The sequence below is a fragment of the Ischnura elegans genome, chromosome 4 (assembly GCF_921293095.1).
Source record: "Ischnura elegans chromosome 4, ioIscEleg1.1, whole genome shotgun sequence".
In the NCBI taxonomy this organism is placed as follows: domain Eukaryota; kingdom Metazoa; phylum Arthropoda; class Insecta; order Odonata; family Coenagrionidae; genus Ischnura; species Ischnura elegans.
The window spans coordinates 74,386,255-74,409,940 of NC_060249.1; the positions used below are offsets into that span (position 1 = coordinate 74,386,255).

Here is a 23,686-nt window from a genome sequence, read left to right on the forward strand (position 1 = left end):
TTTCATGTGTTTGGTGCACAGAATCTTTGTTTTTGTCTCATGATTTAACAGTAAGAATTATGTGTTGTGAAAAATCTTAGCCACTGATCCTGTAACAGCGGCAGAAGAAAAGGAAGTATGAATGTAGGGGTTGTGAAAAAATGTAAAAGGTTTATGTTTTGTTTCATATTTCATTTGTTTCCATTATGTACTACATCATTCTCTGGATAATAAGTTTGGTTTACAATTTTTATCCTTGTGGTTTGTGATAGTTACTTTTTGCATAAATATTTAGCTAAGAATTATGTATAACCTTTTCAAGGGTGAGAAAATTCATCTGCAGTGACCTTGTTGAAACCAGATATTGACTGGCCTGAAGGATCCTGAGTTACTAGTTGATTTCCACATTGTAGAAGTTTTCCAGTGTAGTGAATTTGAATGGCAGTGGCACCATTGTGCCTCTGCCATAGCTCTTAGTTCCTCGAAATTTTAAAAAGTGTTTCATTTTTCCTCTAGAATTATTTATTTCATTAGAAAATGAAGCTAGTGGTAGTTGTAACGAGTAATGGCCCTTAGATTATTTTTTACACTCTTGTTTTGAAATTATTTATTACTGGTTAAATAGAGATCAATTTTTATTTCCTTCTGACCATATCTAATATTCTATTTGCCAACTAACTTGGTAGCTACTATGTAAGGTATGGCTAAAATGCTTGGCTATGGAAATTGTTTTAAAATATGGGTTTAAAACAAAGAAGCTGATTTCTGCTGGCGGAAAAACGGCTGTATATGACCAATGATTATAGAATGAAGTCAATTCCATGATGCAGTCAGTTACATTCGAAGATAATATATATTTTTATTGAAGAAATATTTGAAACTTGAAGATCATTTGTATGCTACATTTGGGGTCTTAAAAAATTGATATTGTGATGACTTCTTTACTGATTTTGATGTGAGTTAGTGAAATTCAAAGCATTAGTATTAAATGTATGCAATTCTGCTTGCATATACGATTGGCTAGATGGCTATGAAAAATTTTAAATGATGAATCTGTTAAGAATTTACGAAATCCTCAAGATCTGAAGAAAAATTTGAACTATGTAGTGCCATCGGTTCTTAGAATTCAAATATCATTAATGCCCATGTGGTGCAATATTGCTTCTGGGTTAATTTTGTTTATTTTAGCCAAAGAAACAAACAGAACAGCTATACTCTGTATTAAAACACTGTTAAACCATGATTGAATGAAGATGTTCATAAAATTTATATTATATTGATATTATTGATTATTTCTCCTCATGTAAACATAGTAGGCTTCCTTTTTTCCCCATAATCCAGGCAAAATGAAGTACATATCATTTCTATCTCTGTGTCCATAATTATGAAAAGTGAATGTACATGAAAATTATTGCTGGATCTTCTTATAAACCTAACATGGTTAAGGCCTTCTATTACGTATCTGGTTTGGCTTTGTTGTACTCTGCACATTGCTATTTTGCCTATAGCATTTTTATCACTTTGAATTCCCTAGGGTGAAAGTGGAATAAATTTTTACCCGGAATGAATTCACTGGTCAACAGTGATTTTGTTGCCAACTAATTTACAATGAATTTAGGATAACTTTATGGCCCTGAATTCGAATATGTCATTTGTTTTGCTAGATTGGCTCTATTTATTGTTATAACGTATACTATATAGATTTAAAAAAACAAAAAACATCAAAATATTAATTGAGATACATTGTGCACACAAGCAAATGAAAATGAGAAAACATTGAAAATAATCACAAAAATGTTGATCCATTGTTCATTCAGAAGTAATAGAAAAAGAAAGAAAAAACACAGTCTTTTAAAATTATTGCAATTAGCATCTCGAAAAACTCTGCCTGTGTGATTTTCTATTGTGTTGAACATCAGGACAGTCATGCTGAAGGTTCCAGCAGTAGTCTGCCATCATGTGCTGGTCCCATCTACCTTGATATCATTCTTCCATCACCTGAAAATCTTGATGGAATCTTTCACCTTGATCCTCGCTGTAGTCACCAAGATTGTCCGGAAATCTATCAAGATGGCTGTGGAGGTAGTGAATCTTAATGCTCATATTTGCCCCCAAGGTTTTGAAGTTTCTGAGCATGTTTTTCACCAGTTCCTCATAATTATGTGCTTTGTAGTTACCCAAGAAATTCTTGACAACAGATGCAAAACTGCTCCACGCAGATGCTTCAATGCAATTCATAACTTTAATGAATTCCAAATCATGCATAAGTTTCCGAATTTGGGGACCATCAAATATACCAGCTTTTAATTTTTCATTACTGAGACCAGGGAATGATTTGCAAATATATTTGAATCATTCACCATTTTTGTCCAATGCTTTCACAAATTGCTTCATTAGACCAAGCTTGATATGAAGTGGTGGAAGAATGATTTTGTCCCCATCAACTAATGGTTTTTTTAGGATATTAGCTGTTCCTACAGTAAAGGTGTCTCTTGATGGCCATGAAACTTTCTCCCAGTGATCATTCTTTGCTCTGCTGTCCCACACGCAGATAAAGCAGGGGAATTTTGTGTATCCACTTTGCTGTCCAAGCAAAAAGTTAACCATTTTTTAATCAACACAGATAGACCATTTGGTGTTGGTTATAACGAAGTTTCTGGAGAATCATCTGGATATTTTCGTTCTCCTCATGAAGTCTTGTTGAGTGGCCAATTGGAATGGATGCATAGCGGTTACCATTATGCAACAACACACATTTTAGGCTTCTGCTTGAGCAATCGATAAAGAGCCTCCAGTCTTGAGGTTGATATTTTGTTAGTCCCAGTTTCAGTAGTATACCAGGAATGTCACTGCAGTAAACAAGTTCATCTTGTTGACTGAAGTATGGAAGTAGATCTGCTTCTCTTGTCCGGTAAGCTGTGATTTTAATTCCTGGTTGCAGGCAATTCTTCTTATTAAGTCTAAATGCCAAGAGTTCAGAAGACTGTTTAGAAAGACCGAGATCTCTTATCAAATCGTTAAGCTCTTCCTGACTGAAGAGCTGATGTCTTGTGGAGCTTCCTTCGTATTCACATTCACTACTACTAGTGTTCACGTGCTGCAAATCATCGTCATCTGAAGAGGGTAGTTTTGGCAGAGTGGTGAAGACTGGTACAGGAATGTCATCGTTGTGTGGCACTGGTCGCCTTGCTGATTCCAAATCAGGATATTCCCACTTATGCTTCTTGTGGCGATTGAAACCTTTTACATTGACCATGCATAAATTGCAATCATCATGGTGATTTTTTTGGCTCTCGCCACACCATTGGCATTCCAAAGTTTAAACCCCTTCGTTTCCCATTAGTCTACAGTCGTAAAGACTCCACACAGCGTATGCAAACTTTATGAGGAGCCCAATGTTTATCTTGGTCTCCCAGTTTAACACCAAAATATGCAAGATAGGCCTGTTTCACAAAGTCAGTAATGTTCTTCCGTTGTTCTTGCAGATTGTATTCTCCACAGATATGGTAGAACTCATCAAGAGAGTTGAAACAACCTTTACACGAAGAACTCATGTTAATCTATGAAAAGAATTAAAAAAATATATTTGCAAAAATATTGTAAATAAGGTAAGGTGGAACTAATAAGACAATATTTATAACAATATTATCTATATATTACATTAAACTAAGAATATAATGTAGTAACTAATCGCGACATACCTTTTTATTGATACTGTGAACGAGAAATTCTTCACTAGGAAAACTTTTAATGGCTATTACACAAACTGCGTCCTCTCACACCCTCGTCCCTCTCTCGACTGCCGTTGTTCGCTTTCGAAATTCGTATTTTCCAACGAAATGTCCAAAGGGTGGGTTACGTACAGAAATGAAAACACGAACTTGAGAATGGTTTGTGGACTGTATTACGATAGTGGTTCACATCACTGGATAGGTCACACTCGCTCATCTGATGCCGCGCTGAAGACTGAGCGCCCCGTCCGTGCCTCTGAGCCGACGAAGCCCGTCGAGCAAAGCCACCTCAATTGTCACGCCTGCCTCCACCCCACATCTCAATGGTCCCAACAGCCGTTCTGCGCTAAAGTTGCACTTCCTTCCTTTCCTTCCTTCACTTTCACCAGTGTTATCCTTCACCTTCACTGCAACAGTGTGACTAACTGACGCTCCTTGAAATTGTGAGACACATGAGGGTGTCTCAAATTACTACCACGTCCCATAATCTCACCTTCTCCTCTATATTGTGTAACATATAAGATATTACATTTGTACATACGGAGTTACAAAATATAAAATGAATAGGCATAAAGAATTGAGGAATCACAACCGATTTACTGATAATTTAACGATTAAACGCTACATGTCAAAGATAGCCTGTATCTAAGAAACTGGAGCCAATTGGGGAAATCCGTTTTCAGATTCAGATTCAGCATACCAAATATACCCAGTATTCGTTGAAATATCTCCGGCAACAACAAAAAAATTTTTTTTTGTAGAGCTGTGTTATCATTGTAACCAGAATTGTCACGAAGGGATCAACTCTGGGCTATTTCTAAACATTTTTCAAGCTGATGTAGATAATTTTTCTAGTGGATAGAGTGCATTTCTCATACTGTGCAGCGCTCTATTCTTTGGGTGAGTAATTAAACCATAGTCTTTGAAGTTCCTCCCTAGCAGTACATATACCTCTGAACTGGAGTTTGTCTCTGCTCTTTCTCCTAAACCCATTAGAATTTTTTCTCCTATTTTCCTTATTTCCTCACCAAAGTGTATCCCCAAATAACCAACTGAAATGCACATTATACCATTTTAACCTTTTCGCTACAAATGACGAAAAATATGCGGCAGGACATTTCTTGACCCGGTAAACAAAAGCAGCAAATTTTTGTCGGAGATTTTTTTACGCAGGCGAACGAATGCCAAAAATATACATTTCCTTGCTCTCCCCCTTTTATGGCGGTTACGGGTTCGCAAAGTCTTAGTTTCGGGACCCAACAAAGCAGGACTCAGCCTGTACCCTTGAAATCTGTGAGCAGTTATCTGGACTCTTTGTCTTATATTACCCCTCTTTGTGGTAAGGGACTGCAGTCATTCAATTGCTCATTCAGTCAGTTTTCGAAATAAACATTTGTTCTTCTAAATAAATAGAAACTAAGAACTGAATTCTTTGTCTTTTGAGCAGCATTTGCAATTTTTAAACGAAATTCTACGATGAATATTAACTTATATCTCGATTTCAGGATAAACATCAACATAGAAATTGTTGCTGCATTAAATGCTTTAATATTGACCGTAGAGCTTCGTTCAAAATGTGACAATTCTCGGAATAAAACAAGGAATTCAATTCGAAGTCTGCAATTTACATGCGAGCCACAGTTATCCGTATAGCTAATTCATACAAACAAAGCATGATTGACCACAAACCAATGCTGCTGGTAGGATTATAAACCCCAAAAGGAGGGAGCCCAACTACCGTGAGAGTCTGAGATAATGCGGAGTCCCTGCTAGGAAGGGTAGAAAAAGGTTGGTGCTGAGAGTGTGTGATTATCCACAAGACCCTTCTTAACGAAAGTCCTGCAAAAATGCTCCATGCGGAGGGGATCGAAAAGTCTCTTTGGGATCAGTCCACCAGTCATGCTAAGGAGAGAACTCCACTGCTTCAAAAGAGTTAAATATTTTAATACCAGAAACGTGGACTTTTTGGTATTCCAGTTGGTGAGAAAGGTGTCATTTTGACCCGTAGTTTCCAACTTTTTTCACTCTTCTACAAAAAAGTTTTCCTACTCATGAATTGTTATATTTCGGATTTATGGCTATAATTGGCTACAATAAATCTGAGCGTATTGGGACCTTTTTCATTCCCGATGTGTATCTGTCTCTTCCTTGATGTGACTGATGCTTTTTGTTGTTTTTGTATGTTAATTTGAGCATGAAGAGTACTTAAAAAAAACTGGCTTAGAATAGCGGTATTCCGTCAGGGGTGAAACAAACCCTTTCTGCTGCAATTGATACATCATCACACAGAAAAAGATACATTGACCAAAATATGGTAAACTCCGTACGAGCAGGCTGTCTTGTGTAATGGAAATTCAAAAAAACTGCTACTGGGAGATTTGAGAACTAAACATCAAAAGAATTATGTGAAAATGGAGTCATTTTAATCCCTGACACACCTCTAGAGTCGAAGAAAGGAAAATTTAGCTTTTGCTCGCAATTGAAGAGAATGCAAATTGATTACCATCAGAATGCCATTGTGTGTTTGGGTTCAATAGGATTCATATATTTTAGGTGACATTTATGCACATAATATGTATATACTTTGATTTACCACTTTGAGAGGGGCCCAAAGATGCGTGGGCACAGTCTAAACATATTTTTAGACTGTGGCATGGGCACTGTGTAAAATCAAAGTAGGTGCATGAGTAAAATTAAAAATTGGTGAACAGGTGACCACATGCTAGATGTTAAATTCTCAACAAAATATGTTCAGAAAGATTATCTTCCTGAGGAAATTAAAAGATGAGGTTTCATGCTCCAAACTTTTCAGTGTCTTTGTGTCTGCTCAAGTTCAACTAGTAAGGTCCTGTTTGGATATTAAAATGTCTTGGCAATTTATTTTTTCCAGGAAAGTAGTCAAGGATTTTACTGATAATTTTCAACATTTTTTTAAGTATTGTGTGGATTACATTTGTCTCTATTGCCACAGTCACCTTATTTATAGACAATCGGGAGCAATCAAAATTATTATGTATTATAATTTTTTTGCTCCCCTCCCTCTAAGGAGAACAGTCTATCACTGAATGCTTATGTTGAGCCATTTAATGCAGGTGACAAGTCTGTAGGGAGAAGGGGAAGTCAAACAAGGGTTCAAATTCTCCAGAAAAAGGAGCAAAAGATGCAATCTTAAGTGTTATACCAACTCTAATTAAATGCACGCCCTCTACAGATGAAAAAATGGGCAGAGAAGATAGCCAAATGTTAAGAGAATCAGCAGAAAATTTACTTTCCCTGAGCATGGGGTTTAACTTTATTACATTACTATTTCCTGTTAAATAATCTTCTTCGTTACCTACATCATCTCAGCATGGACGTACCCAGAATCAATACTAGCTGTGGTCGTTAGAGTTGTACCTTTTTTGCACAGATAAGGTTAAAGAAACAAAAATTTTAAGGAAATTATTATGTAATTATGCTGTACAGCAATTTATTATGTAGTTCCTATAATTATTTGCTTGAAAAATAATGATTTTTATTTTAGTTCCATGTCTTACACTAATAATATTTTTTTTCTTCAAAAGGAAAATATGTTCATCACTTCTGTTTTGAACTAAATTTATTTTCGCTTCTGGGGGGCAGTTCCCCCTCTGGGTATGCCCATGCATCTCAGCCCTGTCATTTGGTAAATTATTCAAAAGCTGTCCATATTACTATGTACTTAGATCAATCACAATCTACATATATATTCTTCAGGCAGTACTGGTAGGATTATGCCGCAAGCTTGTAATGACCATAGGTTTTATTTGGTTTGATGTGATCTCTAGATCACCCTACGTTTGTATGCTGGATTTTTGATCAGGAAAAGGTCTATAGCTGTGCATGCAATTTTTAATTATCTCTCATGGTTCAGGATGAGGCTGTGCTCGACAACTAATGATTTTTATAATGACAATACATACTGGACTTTTCTGTGGTTGTCCCTCAGTTGTGTTGATGTTTTTCACCCAATCTCTCTCATATGGTCCTCACCATATTCATATAAGGGGTATGGAATATTCCTAGAGTTATGAAGCAAATTGGGACCGAGAAGATAATGGCACATGTAGGTGGATATTCATATAGGCGCTTCTTCTGATGAGTCATACTTCTTAAGTAAAGAAATTGTTTTCCTAGAAATTAATTCTGTTGGATCACAATCCAACTTTCATGTAACACTTGATCTGTAAAGATTTATCTGATTTTTGATCGTATTCCAAAATATCCATTTGAACAGAGACATTTTCGTCATCCAAAAGTAAGGCTCAACATGTTCTCCCGATTTAGTCCTCAAAATAAAAGTATCAACAGACACACCGGCAATGGCATAAGCGGAACTCCATTAAAAAATTGAAGGGTATGGGGATCAAATTTGGAGACGCTAAGGGGGAAGTTTGCCCTGACCCTTGGGGGAGGATACTTAAATGGGCAGATTTAAAGATGTGGAAATAAAGTTTTACAGCAACTATAAACCGCTCTGAACGCTCGCTCCCGCGCAACACCCCATCACATTTTGCGCTGTACGATTCGTAATTGTTTTCACGTAATTGTTCTCATTTGAAATCTTTGAAATGGCTTCGAAAATATCTTGGTTTGCATCGGAAACTGGAAGGAAATTTGCTTTTGTGGGGTCTTTCACCGTCGGATTTGGGTTCTTCCTCGGCAGATACTTACCTAATACCTTCTTTTTAGAGAACTATCAGAATGTCATGCAGATGTATCGGTAATTCACCCATTTCGTTTACTCTCTGTGTTTTTATCCATTGATAACATTTCATCTTAATTCCGTGAGTTAGTTCAAGGACTAACAATGTTAATTAAGATTGAGAGTAGGATAGTTAAAAACTTTGAAACAGACGTTACTTTGCCGGTAACGGGGATGAATTTGGTATATTTGATATGGAATGCTTTATTTTATCAAGTAGAAAGGATGCTTTCTGGTAATAATATTTCAATTTTAACTGTATTTAAAATCATGGCCGCACAAATATTCTAACTTGGTACTTTGTTTCATGCAATATTCTCAGTGATGAAATGTACTAAGATTTTTTATAATTTACATATTCAGCAAGAACTTTCCCGATTGATAATGCGGTTTCAAGTAGCAGTTATATTCTGTGTGTGAAGTAAATGACCTCTATTTTGTGGTGAAGCAAGTTAATCAAAATATGCATTACTATAATCGTGTTTCTATCGTGGTCTGTGTTTCAACTTTATCTAGGAATTAATCTCTTCTCTATCACAGTATGGGAACGGGTGTTCCTGTGCCCCAGAAAGTTACTAAACGTTTTGAACAAGTTTTGGAAGATATGAAAGTGCCCGAAGGAGAAAAGTCATCTTTCAAGATTTTCACAATTGTTGGATTTGATATGTTTCATGCCGGCTCAACTTTGGCTAAAACTGGCTGTATCATTGGAATCCCTAGAAATTATATGTATGACTCGAGTTTTGATATTGAAAAGTCTGAAATTTTAGTAAGTATGAATCAGAATCATCTACAGTTGTGTAATTCATATTTTGTGAAACTTTATCTTAGTTTCTTGAATTCAATGACACTGCCTCTTATTGTCTTTAGGTCAACCAACACTTAGTGCCTTGGACTACCCCCGAAGGCAAAGCATTCGAAGAAGCAGTTGTTCTTAGCCCAGCAGCTCAGAAGTACGCGATGGCCTGTCAAGTTTCTCTTTGCCAAAGTCCTTTTGTATTTCTGCTTGGTTTATATCCAATGCTTACCACATTTTTTGCTTATGCTACGGCAAGCTCTTTGAACACGAGATTCCAGCTGCATAGCAGGAGGGTAGGTATTCTGGTTCAAAGCCTTGATATTGGAATCACTCTTATAAAATCTCATTTTTTCCAAATGGAAATTGGATGATAAATATTTACCACACTTTTGTTTTTATTTTAAAAATTGGAATGGCTATCCGAGATTGATGTTATGCTGTTAATTTGCTTATGGTCGTTATTTAAATTGTAAAAATTGAATTCACATGCTTGAAAAATTCTATTTTCACAATTACCTATCCAAAGCCAATCTCTTCAATATGTCATGTCCATCTCTTCCTCTCAGTCCATTTAGGATCTTAATGCTCCACTGTCACTTTCTGCTGCTTTGCTATTCTACCTTCTGTAACATTCCCTCATTTTGTGGAAGGTGACAAACCTGGTTCTCATGAAGTTGCCCTTGGGAAGTCGCTTCCAAAAATATTAAGCTTCTCCTATGCATTCTTGGAGCTAATAATTTCACTTTCTGATCTTCCTTTGCATTCCCATCAAGTTTTCATATCTGTATTACAAAAGGCTGGAATGAAAGGTTAAATGGAAAAATGGCTCATTTAAAGATATGAATTCAACTTTTGAGTTGTTGTTGTCTGACTTCGGAGACGTCTGACTTTTATCCTCTGAAAAAATTCAGGTTTTACTGTGGTAATGTTATTAGGTTGGTTTTCTTTGTGTTGTAATTCTTTCAGGAGATATGCTTTGAAAAGGTTTCTTCTTTTCATGAACTGTATTGAGTTGAAAAATTATGGTGAAATCCATCTGATTGGCAAAAAGTAACTTTATCCCAAACTTAATGGCTTTAGTTTTATGTCACATGTACATAAGAAAATATAATGCATGCCACTTTTGGAATAGTAGTGTGTCTGATAGTTATCAAAAAGCTAATGATTGGGCTGCAAAAATGGTAAACAATCTGTGCTATTCCCATGAGCAAATTTCAAACAACATTTTGGTTTTATGTGAATCTTTAGTGTTTTACACCTTCGGTTGAAATTTAAAACAAAATATATTTTGGTGTAGTCTTTTTATCATCCTTTACTCCCTTTACTATTACTATTCTATTACAATTTTTAATGCAGTGGAACATTAGTTGAATTAGCTTCAGTTTCCTAACCCATATTTTGAATCATATCACCTATATCTTCCTCAAGGCCCTGTGTTATTCTCACTTTCACTCCTGTGCCAAGACCTTCTTACACTTCCCTTATCATTTTACTGATATTGAGCTGTGTTATAATTATTTGTCCCTTTTTAACTGAGAATTTTTTTTTTTCAGTTTTACATAAGAGGAACTATGTATAGCATAATTGGCCTCTTTGCATTTGGACTTTGGGCATTAGCTAATGACTTCACCACTTCAAGGTTTGAAATGAAGGCAGACCTGGATGCATGTGCTGTTAGTCCTGAATATGCTCGTGGTGGAGAAGAATTTTACAAGAAAATACTGGCTCGCAATATAGCTTTGAGGCAGATGATGGGCCCTGAAGGTGAAAAAGTCTTCACTGCATATGGGAATGACCAGGTCTTTTTTAGGCAGAAGCATTTGCCTATAACCGTAAGAAAATCCTTGGTTGAAAAGAAGGTGAGAGAAGCTATGTCAAAGACTGAAAATGGAAATGTGGAAAGCGTAGCATCGTAAAATTGTTGTTATGTGACATTTTAGGTACAAAATAGATTGTTAAAATATTGCTTCATTTTGAACTTTAATTTATTTTTTTTATAAAAGTGGTTGATTTTTTAAAAGTAACAAATGTGTTTGTTTTTCCTTAAATTCATCTTCCTCTTATGTGATTATTTTTATTGGGCTGATTAAGTGTATGTGTACTTCAATTTTTAAATTGAATAATTGAGGTTGAGAAATGAAAAGGAGTTGTTGAGATGTTGGATGAAAAGACTTTAGGCATGTCCGCTGATAATGAAGAGCAGGACTGCTATAAATGAAACAGATGCCTAGGTATCAGAACAGCAGCTTGGTAAGTTTGAGTCTGCGGGTGGAATATTTGCTGCCTATAAATGGCAGCGAACATGACGGTAAACAAAAGAAAATCCCTCTAGAATTCTGTACGGTTCACTCAATCTTCTCATCCTGGAGGCTGATCGTCAAGTGGGCCTCCGGGCGGTTGCCTCGGTGTGTTTTTCATACTGATGATGACACAAGATGGTACATCGTTTAATTTGCACGGATAGATCTTGTATATCCTGCTTTACTGAAGGTTTTTGTACTAACATATGTTATCAAAAACAATTTTAAACTTGTATTATGAATTAACTTTGAACAGGAAAAAATCTAGGCACAGTTGAGCAAACCGAGAATTGACCATGAAGATGAATCATTGGATCCTGTTTGTAGAAGAAAGCAAATTACGAGATAAACGTGAATGGCTAGATAATGTGAGTAGCAAGATGAACGTCGAAGGCAAGATGAACATGGACACAAACACGAATGCCCAGAAAAACTTGGGAGCTAAACAGTTCATTTTTATCTGGTTGTTCACTGCTCATGCTGGTGCAAGGCAAGACGTTGGGCTATGAGAGAGAACGATGGGTAGGGGCTCAATGGTCTGCAATATTACTGCCATATGTTGTATGTAATCATAATGCACTTGCTTAGTGAGTGAGTGATTTTTCTCCAGTTCTAAATTCTTCTTCATGAATATATATCTTACTGGCTCAACTTTATGGGACAAGTGCTGTGCAGGCATGACAAGTATAATTGGAAGAGGGAGTTTTAGATATCTCTTCTTTTGCTCACTAGTTTCTTTCAGTAAACAGTTTGCTTTGTTGTTTATGGGTCTTTTTCACCCACCTCCAGTCTATTCTTGTGGAAAAAACAATGGCACAGAATTTGGAGCAATGTTATGCTATTCAATATTTAGCTAAATGAGTAAAAATAATGTGGATACATATTTAATAAAATCTAGACAAGTCTGAGGAGGATGCATTGTCACACATTCAAACTTTTGAGCAGCGCAAGAGATTCTGTAAGGGAAGGAGATCATCTACTATTATGAGTGGTTTTGGCACTCATTGTCACCTGACAGCCTGTCCACTAGAGATCCCATTTGAGTACCCGGTAGCCTGCGTAGCATGGTTGATTAATTGGATACATATGCTTTGAGTGGAGAGAAGAGTTCTCAATAGGTTAAAAGTTTAAGTTCAATGAATAATTTTGCAAAAATACTGGAAATCAAGAGCAGAGTCAATGTGAACAAGTATCTTATTTGATATTTTTCATTCCCTTATTTTACAGCCGTCATTTGTGTCCCTTGTGCTTCGTTTTGTGGTATAGAAGTCAACAAATCATATTTATATTACTATTTTATTCCCAGCTTTCTGTCAAAAATTTTTGAACATGAAGCATTTCCCTTCATATAGATTTCCCTCCATTTTGAGATTGAGAGAAGTGCGAATTCATGAAATTCCTCTTTCTAATTACCATTAGCAATAGAACTGAAGACTTTTTCATATACGTACCATTAGGGTCGTCCTTTTTTTTCGATTTTCTTTCGGAACACCCCCTCATTTTATGCCAACTGGTGTAAAAGCATATTCTGTACAATATTATTGCAATTGAACAAATGGAAAACGTGCTGCATCACACTCAAAATTGAGAAATTTTGGCATTTTTGGATGTTTTTGGGATATGAATGGCGATAAGAAGGCGCTGGTATTTTTCAACTATTATTATATGGTAACCAACTATACATTGGACATTTTACATGATGCTCTTAAAATACTTTCCAATTTTGACCCGTGGTTCCCGAGATAAGGCCCCAAGAGTAAGCCACTTTGCCTGCGTGCCACCACAGGCAGACACTTTGGGTGGCACGCGGGTTGCATACACTCAATATTTGTTGATCATTCTCACTCATCGTAAAACCATAAAATTCTTTAGATAAATTTTAAACTTAGTCAATATAACCTTGAATTCTATATTTATCACTATTTATTGCCAAAACGGGTTAGTATATGGGCTTAGCAATTTATTGTCCATAGGTTTTGAAATATTTAAAACGGAGGACCGTTAGTGTCCGGAGACTTCCCGAACTTTGTGTCGAAGACACTTTTTAAAACCAGTTTGTGTATGTAGTGCCGGCATGGTAGAATTTGGAAACGGAAACTAGAAATGCCTTTCAAATATTCTTAATTGGTTATTATGAAAATCAAATGTTGGCTATAAGTTGCCATGTAATGGACAGTTTCTAGGGTTTCTTTGCTATAACTTTCTAAACGTAATTTTAAAGATTTGCGATCTTGTTCTAGTCTTCCATTGAAAGAAAAGGAAGTGTTTTTTTGTGAGAAACCGCAGTAATTTCAGCACAGCATCGGAAAGTTGGAAATTCTATACCAGTAGTTGTGGTTATTGCAAAAGTCAGGATGAAGAACTCGGTCGCAAATAGAAAAACAGTTAAAATTCGTGTCTGTGCCAGAAGAATGCAAAGTTGATTTTCTCTACAATTTAGTAAATCTGTCAACAAATATTAATGAAATCATCCTGCATTATTAATAAGTCAGTAAAAACTTATCAATGTTGACCCAATCATCTGCTGTAAACAAAATTCACCATCGTGCGAAAGATCCACAGAGAAAAAAATCATTCGCCTTGACCGGGATTCGAACCCGGATCCCCCGATTTCCAGTCGAGATTCGTTATCACCGCGGCTAGTCCCGGTATACTTTAAAAAATTCACCATATTTGTTTCATAAAGGGTCCCTCTGGCACCTCACCCAACTTTATCCAACTGGCATTTTAGGTCTTCGCCGATTGGCTGACTTTTTACCAGTTGAATGATCTAACTCCTTGGTGCGACTTGTGGTAATCAGTTTAGGAGTACATTACAATATTGATCCATGAAAGGTCTTATATTCTTGAGTTTACCGTAACAATCTGCATCAATTACTTGAAGGCAAGTGTTCATAATTTTTCTCGGTAAAATTTTGTGGCTGTTGAATCTGTTCCACTGGCTAAATGTGTGATGGAAAGGAAAATGTGGGGTGGGGAGGAATTTGGTAAGGATTACTAAGATGGTTTTGGGAGACAATCATGACACTTATGAAAGTATGTCATTGCTAGGAGGTTGAGGTGTGAGTGTGTTCATAGAATTCGGAGGGAAAAGAGATGGATTGTACTGGTAACCTGCAGGTGCGGGGCTAGGAGCGAACCTTCAGTGCGGGGCCCTTCACTTAAAATATCACTCACACGACACAGTACTGTACTGACAAATGCAATTGCACAATAAAAATTACTGCATTATTATTCCTTTTTCGTAATATTATTTTTTGTCTAGCACGGACTTAACAATACAGTAATAGTCGAAATTGCGTTTTAAAAAACTATCGTATATTTTAATTTTTTTTTCACGAACGGTGAAAAGGGCGGCGGGGCCCCTCAAAGCGCGGGGCTCGGGGCGGTCGCCCCGCCCTAAGGCTGGCCCTGTAACCTGCTGTGGTTGAACACTATAGATACCTAAATCTTAGAGTTGGATTGAATTTGAACCCAAAAAACTCTATGTATGTACTTTGACGTACATACCATGCTACTAGGGAATGTTGTGACTATTTTTCGATCTCTTTTTTGGTTCACTGGAAACAATATATGTATGTAGATACAGTAGAGTTATTCAAGAAAAATCATTGTGATAATTCTGAATTACTTTAGTGACAATTTATTTTGTATCAACAGTTTCACTACTAATCTGTGTGTCTTTCATTCTGGTGGGATGTTTCCTCATCAGGTTACAGCTACACTGATTATGAGTTGATTCTATAATCTGAATCCCACTTCGTATGTGTCTCAGTGTTGTGCATAAAGATTGAAAGTGATGGCTGGCATGTTTGTACATTTAATCCCTAGCAATTAGATTTTTTCACCATCTGTACCAGTAGGTCTCTCGAAGTAAAATACTTATATGCCCATGGATTTTTAACTGGTGTGTCAAATGACATAAGGAATGTGAGTTGGTAGTGAGATACACTGCACCAAGTATCTCTCGACACCTTGATGGAAAGAGTTGAGAGGCCAAACCAAAATATAAATTAGACAAGAAAAATCGTATTATGTACTGTCCTTGGAACTTACATATGAGTTTTAAAGAAATACATAGCCCTTCATTGTGGATCCCCTTTTTAGTGGCACAAAAATGCATTCCTTCTATTTTATGATAATTTATTCTTCGTTATTGAATCGATCAAAGATACAAAAGTGGACCTTCCAAGTTCTTATTCCATTTTTTTCATTTCTGTAGCTGTAGTCATGGGGTGAAATATATGTATTATGGAATTTATTGGATACTCACACACTCCGGGGTTACGACAAAAAGGAGAGGGTGGAACAGAATGATATGAGGTGTACATTTTGTTCCGTGGGAATTGATACTGAGCAGTTAATTGGTTGTAATGGGGTTTGTGGCTGTACCTATTGCAGGCAGATGGAATCAACTAATATGTCACCTTCTTTCTGGAATGGGTTTCGGCTTTTCTTCTTTCCCCGAAGTATGTCAGTAGGCCACTCCTTCCTGCCCACCTCCAGCTTGCCTTTCCTGTGTTGTCACTTTAGTTGAGTCTAGTCAGTCTGTGCAGTAAGAATTGAAGTGTCCTAAGGCCAGGGCAACTGCCTTTCCATGTTTGCCTCTATTCCATGATAGGAGATTAGGAGGAGATGTGGGTTAGTCTTTTGTAGGTCAAGAGCATCCTCAACCTCGGCCAAATTTCACAGGAAATGCTTTGCTTTTATATGTATATGAAGTCACTGTCGGGTGGCAAAACAGGGGAAGCCATGTCTAAAATTAAGGTCAAGGATGGAAGGATGCTAACCAAGCGAGAAGAAGTCCCGTGTATATGGAAGGAACAGGCGTCAAGGATCTCTATGACAGAAGGAACAGACTGGAGAGATTGACTTTAGAGAAGGAAGGTGTGGTGGAGGAGGATAATCTTGGGCCGGGGATCCTAGACGAGAAATCGAGAGAGCCCTTCATGAAATGAAGGCTTGGAAAACAGTGGATTTGGATAATATCCCATGTGAACTTCTGAAAAATCTAGGGAAGGATGGTGAGAGGTTTTTCGATGTGGTATGCAGGATCCACAAGGAGGGATGTTGGCTGAAGGATTTTGTGAAGACGGTTCTAATTCCACTACCGAAAAATAAGAAAGCTGTAGATTGAGGAGATTATAAGACTATTAGCATAATATCGTATGCAGGGAAAGTGGCACTGAGGATATTTAATAGACCAATGGAAGCGAGGGCAAACAAGTAATATTTGGGAGAAGATCAGTTTGGTTTAGGAAAATGGAAGTCAACTCGGGATGCAATAGCAATAATGAGGTCCCTGGTGGATAGGAAGCTAGAATATGAATGGGACGTATATGCCTGTTTGGTGGATTTTGAAAAAGCATTTGATAGAGTGGATTGGGTTACATTAATGGATATTCTTACGAGAATAGGTGTTGAGGGGAGGGATAGGCGATTCATTCATTATCTTTATTGCACAAGTGAGGGTAGAAGACAGAGAATCTGGGTGGGCAAGCATTGGCCATGGAGTGAGGCAAGGTTGTCCTCTATCGCTGTTGCTTTTTAATGTGTATACTGAGGATATGGTAAAACAAGGGTGGGATGAATTGGAAGCTGGAGCAAAAGTGGGGGAATGATGTAAAAATCAGTGAGGTTTGCTGATGATCAGGTGTTGATGAGGCAGTCAGTGAGGGGGCTCTGGGCTTTAGTGGATGCGTTACAGAAGTGTTGCGAGGAGTATAATGGGATGAAGATTAATCACAAGAACACCAAGGTTTTGTGGTTTTGTAAAGCATCGCAAACTGGGAATATGAGACTGAAGGTAAAAGTAGGTGGGGAAAACTTGACCAGGTAGATCAATTCCACTATTTGGGCAGCACATTAGAGGAAAACGGATACAGCGGGGAGGACATCAGGAAGAGAATTGCATTAGAAAAGGAGGTGTTCACGATCATGACCGAGCTTATGAGAGGATCAATATGTAAGAGTTTAAAGAAAAGGTTAGTGAAGATTCAAATCTGGAGTGATGCGCTTTATGGTGCGGAAATGTGGGCACTTAGGAAGGAGGTTGAAAGAAGACTGGAGGTGTTCGAGATGTGGGTGTGTAGAAGAATGGAGAAGGTGAATTGGATGGAGAGGAGGAGGAACGACAAAGTGCTGGAGATGGTGGGTTAGGAGAGGCAGCTTCTAGATGAGATATGCAGGAGACAGAAAGTATGGATGGAATCAGTAGGGAGGGAATGTCAAAAGCAGTGTTTGAGGGTAGATTGTTAGGTAAACTAGGGAGAGGAAGGAAAAGAAAAGGATTTTTAGATAGACTGAAAGGTGGTGGGCCTTATTGTGAATTGAAGAAGGAAGTGCTTAAAGGAATCCCTTTAAGGGGCGGCTCCCAGAATGCTTCTTAAGTACTCCATGGAAACCTACCTTAATCGGTAGAATACTTTAATAATAATAATCAGTCCATCATGTGATGCCGTCCCAGCTGGCTCTTTTATTATCAAGCACAATTGTCTGAGTCTCTGCCTCTCAAAATAATTTTGTAACAAATGGTGAAACGGAGCAGGTAAAGTTTCCTGCGAGAGAACTCGTTTATTTTGAAAAACATGCAATATTTGTAACTGGTAACATGACATGATGTGTTGAACATATTCAGATGGATATAAATTAATAAAGTATTGCGGACCAATTCTCGGAGGTGAATTTTAAATTATTCGCTAAATATAAAGATGAATTACTTCGAAGACATATGTTTGATAAAAAGACAAGTACGCTTTTAAATAAAGAAATGAATTCAACTGACGCGGGCGATACGGATTTTGTGCGCCATGGCTTTCACATGTCAATTGCTATCGAACAACTTTCGATATCGAGATGATCTAGAATATTGCGATATTGCGAGAGCAATATTTCGTCGACGACTGTGCACTTGTTTAGGGATGTCGATCTAGGTCAAGGGACATGGGACAAAATTATTATAATTAATCGTTTTTTTTTGCCGTTAGTCTCATCATAACCGGTGGATAGGTTTCTTTAAAATGGTATCTGAGTGCATGTATCTTTAATTGTTCTGTAATTACTTGTAAATGTTCCTGCACAGTAGGGAAAGCGTTTCCCCATTTTTGTGTACGTTACCAGACGTGCCATCCCATGCAGAAGTGCCAACTTAACGGACCCAATGGGGGAAGTATGGCCGACAAATTAGGCTTAGGCCCAGAAGTACGTGATTTAAAACTCGGACCTAGCTTTAGTAATAAAGGAACAGCCTTCCATACAATACGATGTAAGTATACTATACTCTTTAAACCTTAGATACCTGTATCAGTCACCCATATTTGACAGACCCCTCTGCAAGATGGCACAATCTCGCAAACAGAAAAGAATTTTCTACTCAAAATTTGCTCTCCTTTCGTTTACGGTACCACTCTCAGGATGAAATGTGTTTTGTGTAGTTTAAGTTCGTTTTTCCCTAGTACTCAGTATTGTTGTGTGTGAGGAGTTTCGAGGCTCAGTATCGTGACCTGCCATTTTTTGTGTAACATATTGGCTCGAGTGATGTATTTCCATTCCGAATAACTGCTGTTTATTCATGTACCATAATTCTGTTCTAGATGATTTCAAACCAGCGAGTGTGGATGTTAGCAAAATGGCAACAGTTGATATGGGACAAAAAGGCAGTGTGACTGTTACAGTTCCCCACCTGGATGGGGCAGGAACTCCCCATACAGTATTCAAGGGTTCACAGAAACCTTACAACAAAGAATGTGTCCTTATAATTGATCGTAATACCGGAGAAATTACGTTGGAAAAGCTGTCATGCAATATTCAAGTAAAGAAAACCAGGTAAGGTCATTCTAGAATTAGTTTGGTGGAATTGAAATGATGATCTACTATGGGACGAATGACTGTGTGGCTCAATGAATGTATTGGATGGTCAAATCACAGCGCCTGGTAATGCATTGTTCATAGTACAATTGATGGCCGTTGAATATTCAGGTTTTATGAGTCGTGGAGATGTATGGCTATAATTCAGGCTTACTCTTAAAAATATGACCAAGCCCCGCGGTAAGTTGTCATTTGAAATTATTGAAAGGCTGTGTTATATGTAAACTCTTAAGTGAATGGTCAATATGGAACGGTTATGACGTTAGTTGAAGTTGAAATGCTTATTGATCGAGTCCGACGTGTACGTTAGGTATATGTATTTTCTGCCTTCTTGTTGAGAAGAAGAGTATTAATCAATCATGGCGTAGTCTTGTTGCCATCTAAAGTGATTACTGTCTTTCTTAATCGGAAGAAAAATCTTTTCTTTGGAATGAAATCTTGATTATGGTTCTAGGGCCATTGAGAAATCTACGAAGTAAGTACTCCTTTCAGTCTAATCCAGTTCATGAACATCTTCTCAGTAATAAACAATTGATTACTCAAAATGTTCATGTCATACTATGGTCATGCCAAGGTAGATTAGGCGTGCAAAAAACTGGCGTTTACGTATATCCCTTTCTATATCCTAATAGGTCCTCTAAACTTTGGATTTTTCAATAGAAACACCTTAGATTTTATAATAGTTATCATCTTCAAATCTTGAATTAATAAATATCATATTGCTCTCTTGTGTAATTCACTACAGTGTTTTTTTTTTAGATGTATGTGTCATGTGAGCTTTAAAAGTCTGAATGAAAGCAGGTTAACCATGGGGTGTTCTTGATTGCCATCTCCAAGCAAGAAATGAGACTAATACATGAATATCATTCGGCATAGTTCATGTGCTTATTTGACCAGTTCTCTCCATTCAATGGGTTTTCCAAGAACCAGCATCGTTCGCTGCAATGCACTGTGTCATGATCTCAGATTAGTGGTTTTCAAAGATGTGTCAAACCACTGCACAATGTGATGAAGTAAGTAAAATCTCTCATCAGGCTTATAAATCTCACCTCTTATCTACCGTCATTTTTTGTGTGCAATAGACCTGGTAGGAAATTCAGCAAAATGTTATTGCACTAAAAGATTCGATGGATGTAAGTTTTTTCTTGGTTCCCATTGAAACCAGTGTGCTCAAATCACAAAGTTGGTTGTAAATATTTTCCTATAGTGCCTACATTTTTGTTTACCAATACAAGTTTCTCCCAATAACTGCAGTTGTGCAAGTTTTCAGAGTTGTGTGACATTCTGATACCTTAATTCTTTAGGTATATATTGGTACATATATTATTAGGTGCATAGTTTTAATAAGTGATTCCTATTGAAATGCATCAGAGTTTGCTTCCAGGTCCTTCTAGTGTGTGCTTTCTCGAGTCCATTACAGTCTACATTCCGACATCCTTTTAAGGCTATTGTCAACCATGCCCTGACTGTTGCCGTCGCATTAGAACGGAGCATGATGATTTATTAATTGAGTGTTGAAACATAATTTTAAATGGACATTGCAACCTGGTGCACCACTTAAAAAATGTCCAATGCACATTTCCTGAAGAACTACATTGTGCCAGTCAATAGCAGTTTTTGCTATTGCCAGAGTTTTTGCGATCAGGTTTTCGAGAGAAGATGAAATATGTAGATACAGTAAGAATTAGCTTTTACACATCTTAATTTCAAGTGGTTCTTTGTTTGTTAAAATGATATCTAAGATCTAGCTGTTACACTTTACATATGGTTACCTATTCAAACAACACTTGATATTAATTACTCTGCTTTTACACAGCATCCATTTTTTTCTCCATCCAGTTGCGTATAATCAACATTTTCACTAGTTGTGTTGATGAAGTGAAGCAAGGTGCTGTTTGCCCTTCTGGTACATAGTGGATATAGCATGTGACTCAAGGGCAGCCAAATGGGGATGATTTCATATCATGGATAATTTTTCCTGTGTTTCCAAGAGGTGAGATAAGCTCAGTCATTGAAAACGGGGTAAATGACACCTTGTTCTCTTTTGTGGCCAGAATGGAGACTGCCCACAGACTTGCCCCTCCAGCTCTTGGATCTGAGACAAACAGCAGCAGTGGGACAGGGGGGAAGCGTTCTCCTCACCAGAAAGCTGCTCACTCATCCGCGCTGCCTCCACTCACAGTCCCACGTCACTCTCCCCTCCACGCGTCGCCCAGCCGGCGCTCACCCACCACGTCCTCCTTGGCGGCCAGCATTCCACCGTCCCGAAGCCCTCCAACAAGCAGGAGAATGTCTCCCAGTCACAGCATTCCTGCCTTGTCCTCTGCTGTCGCCAATACCCACGCGCCGGCCAACCAGAAGTCACCGTCCCTTGCCAGTTTGCCAATAATCGGCTCAGATGAGCCCATTACAGCATCTCAGGAGATGTCAGTAGACAATGATTTTGATTCTGCAAAGGTGAGTGTGGATTTCCTTATACCATCTGTTTGTGTTGGAGACTAAATTTTTCAGAATGTTAGCTCTTGTCTTTAAGTACATATCTCCTAAACTGTTGGAAAATACTGATTATGACACCCTCTAGGAATATTTGAAGGGAGTGGGAAAACTTCAAGTTCTCTTTCATTGTCTAATCACATATACCACATTTTTGATTCCTTTTATACCTTGGCTCATCTTGAATTGTTCATTTTTCCTTCCAAAGTTCTCTTTAAATTTTTCTTTCAAAAATTTACTCTCCAACGCATGTCTCTGTAATTAATACATATATAAAATTCTTCATTGTTACTCTTCTTATGGTACAACTTTTTTCTTGCCAATGCCATTTAATGTTTTTATTATCAAGTATATTATTAGGATGACACTTTTTTCCTATAGTTATGGTTAGGATGGATTTGTTTCATGAAAGTGTTATGTTCATGGAATGTTACATACCTACTTCATTTTGAATGCTTTACTGGGTCTTATTTCTCCAGGATGTGCCACCTGTGGGAGTCCTTTCAGATTCATCAAGTGATAGCAACTCAAGCAGTGAAAGTGGCTCAAGTGACAGTGAAAGTGAACCAGATCACAGCCGCCTTACGGCAATGTCTCTCAATGGTAAGCACTCCTTATTGATATTTGAGGCTCTAATTTTTTTCTCTATTAGTTTTATTATTTAGGACTTATTTAAATAGTTATATTTTTATGATTTTGATGAATTATTGATACATAACGTCCCAACAGTTGGAAGCTTTTTAAATCCTTAGGTGTGCACAAGAACTTATTGAAATATTAATTCCCATTGTTTGGTAATGATCGTACTATTGTAAATTATTTAGCTGAGAGATGGGTCTAAAGAGTCAGAAAGTTATAAAATGTTCTTTTGACTTTTGTTACATTGGAAACAAAAATTTTCTAGTTTTATGTTGATTCACTTCAGCAATAATTTAATTTTTCCAGTTCGATGTATTGAAAATTGTATTTGGTAGAACCAGAGATTTGTTTGATTGTGTAAGAAATAAGATTACTAATTACATAGTTTGCTATGATTGCTCTTATTTAGGATGAATCTAAATGGGAAGGAATAAATGTTATACTCATTAAAACAGCTAGTAATAGTTATAAATATTGAATAAATTTACTGTAGAGAATTTTATTTCTGATTGTATTATAAAACTATGCATGTAACTGTCTTCTAAAGTTTAGAAAGTTAAACAAATAGCACCAAAAATTTACTCAGATTCAATACATGTTTTATAGTATAAGTTGATTAGTAGTTTAGTTGATTTTGAAGTATGTATTGATTCATGGAGAATGTTTGTCTCAAGCAGGTCACATGAATGGAATGACTAGGTTATGCTCCCCCCTGCCAGCCAACAACAACACTTCCAACTCCAATTCCATGCAGCAGCATGAGCATCTACTTACGGAAGATCTTCAACTATCTGAATCAGGCTCAGATAGTGATTAACTTATGAAGAAGATTGTTTACCAATCAAGTGAAGAGGAGTACTGGATACTTGATTGTCTTTGAATGAGATGAATGAAATAAATGTGTGCTTGAAGCGCAAATGGGGTTGTGTTGAGAATGGCAACCATGGAAATGATAGTGTCCAGCCTGGTGGCTCATGTTCCGTCTGTATTTTGATATTTTCCAGGAAAATGCACATAGATTAATCCTATTATATATTAACTAATTCCTTTCAGTTTTGTTTGTATACATAACTCTCTTTCTTGATTTAAAAAAATGTTATTATGGAGGATGTACAAATGAAAGCAAGCAAAAATGAAAAAAAAATTGGAATTATAA

At 37.2% G+C, this 23,686-nt stretch overlaps 2 protein-coding genes across 2 annotated transcripts; both read left to right on the forward strand.

Moving 5' to 3' along the window:
• Positions 1-8,241: 8,241 nt before the first annotated feature.
• On the forward strand, positions 8,242-11,203 carry LOC124157677 (transmembrane protein 177). The gene is made up of 4 exons (XM_046532608.1): positions 8,242-8,451; positions 8,974-9,202; positions 9,304-9,525; positions 10,786-11,203. Exons 1-4 carry the CDS (start codon positions 8,300-8,302, stop codon positions 11,146-11,148), a joined length of 966 nt encoding a protein of 321 aa, XP_046388564.1. The 5' UTR covers positions 8,242-8,299; the 3' UTR covers positions 11,149-11,203.
• A 7,210-nt stretch (positions 11,204-18,413) lies between these two features.
• LOC124157676 (ell-associated factor Eaf) lies at positions 18,414-23,686 on the forward strand. Its single transcript, XM_046532607.1, has 5 exons — positions 18,414-18,796; positions 19,125-19,356; positions 21,453-21,855; positions 22,371-22,494; positions 23,208-23,686. The coding sequence occupies exons 1-5, from the start codon at positions 18,664-18,666 to the stop codon at positions 23,345-23,347; spliced, it is 1,032 nt and encodes a 343-aa protein (XP_046388563.1). The 5' UTR covers positions 18,414-18,663; the 3' UTR covers positions 23,348-23,686.

Excerpts from the sequence above, each read along its gene's own strand:
- LOC124157676 (XM_046532607.1), top strand. The coding sequence starts at position 18,664 with ATGCAGAAGTGCCAACTTAACGGACCCAATGGGGGAAGTATGGCCGAC. Across the intron at positions 18,797-19,124 it reads AGCCTTCCATACAATACGAT|ATGATTTCAAACCAGCGAGT; the intron begins GTAAGTATACTA and ends ATTCTGTTCTAG. Across the intron at positions 22,495-23,207 it reads TACGGCAATGTCTCTCAATG|GTCACATGAATGGAATGACT; the intron begins GTAAGCACTCCT and ends TGTCTCAAGCAG.
- LOC124157677 (XM_046532608.1), top strand. The coding sequence starts at position 8,300 with ATGGCTTCGAAAATATCTTGGTTTGCATCGGAAACTGGAAGGAAATTT. Across the intron at positions 8,452-8,973 it reads AATGTCATGCAGATGTATCG|TATGGGAACGGGTGTTCCTG; the intron begins GTAATTCACCCA and ends TCTCTATCACAG. Across the intron at positions 9,526-10,785 it reads TCCAGCTGCATAGCAGGAGG|TTTTACATAAGAGGAACTAT; the intron begins GTAGGTATTCTG and ends TTTTTTTTTCAG.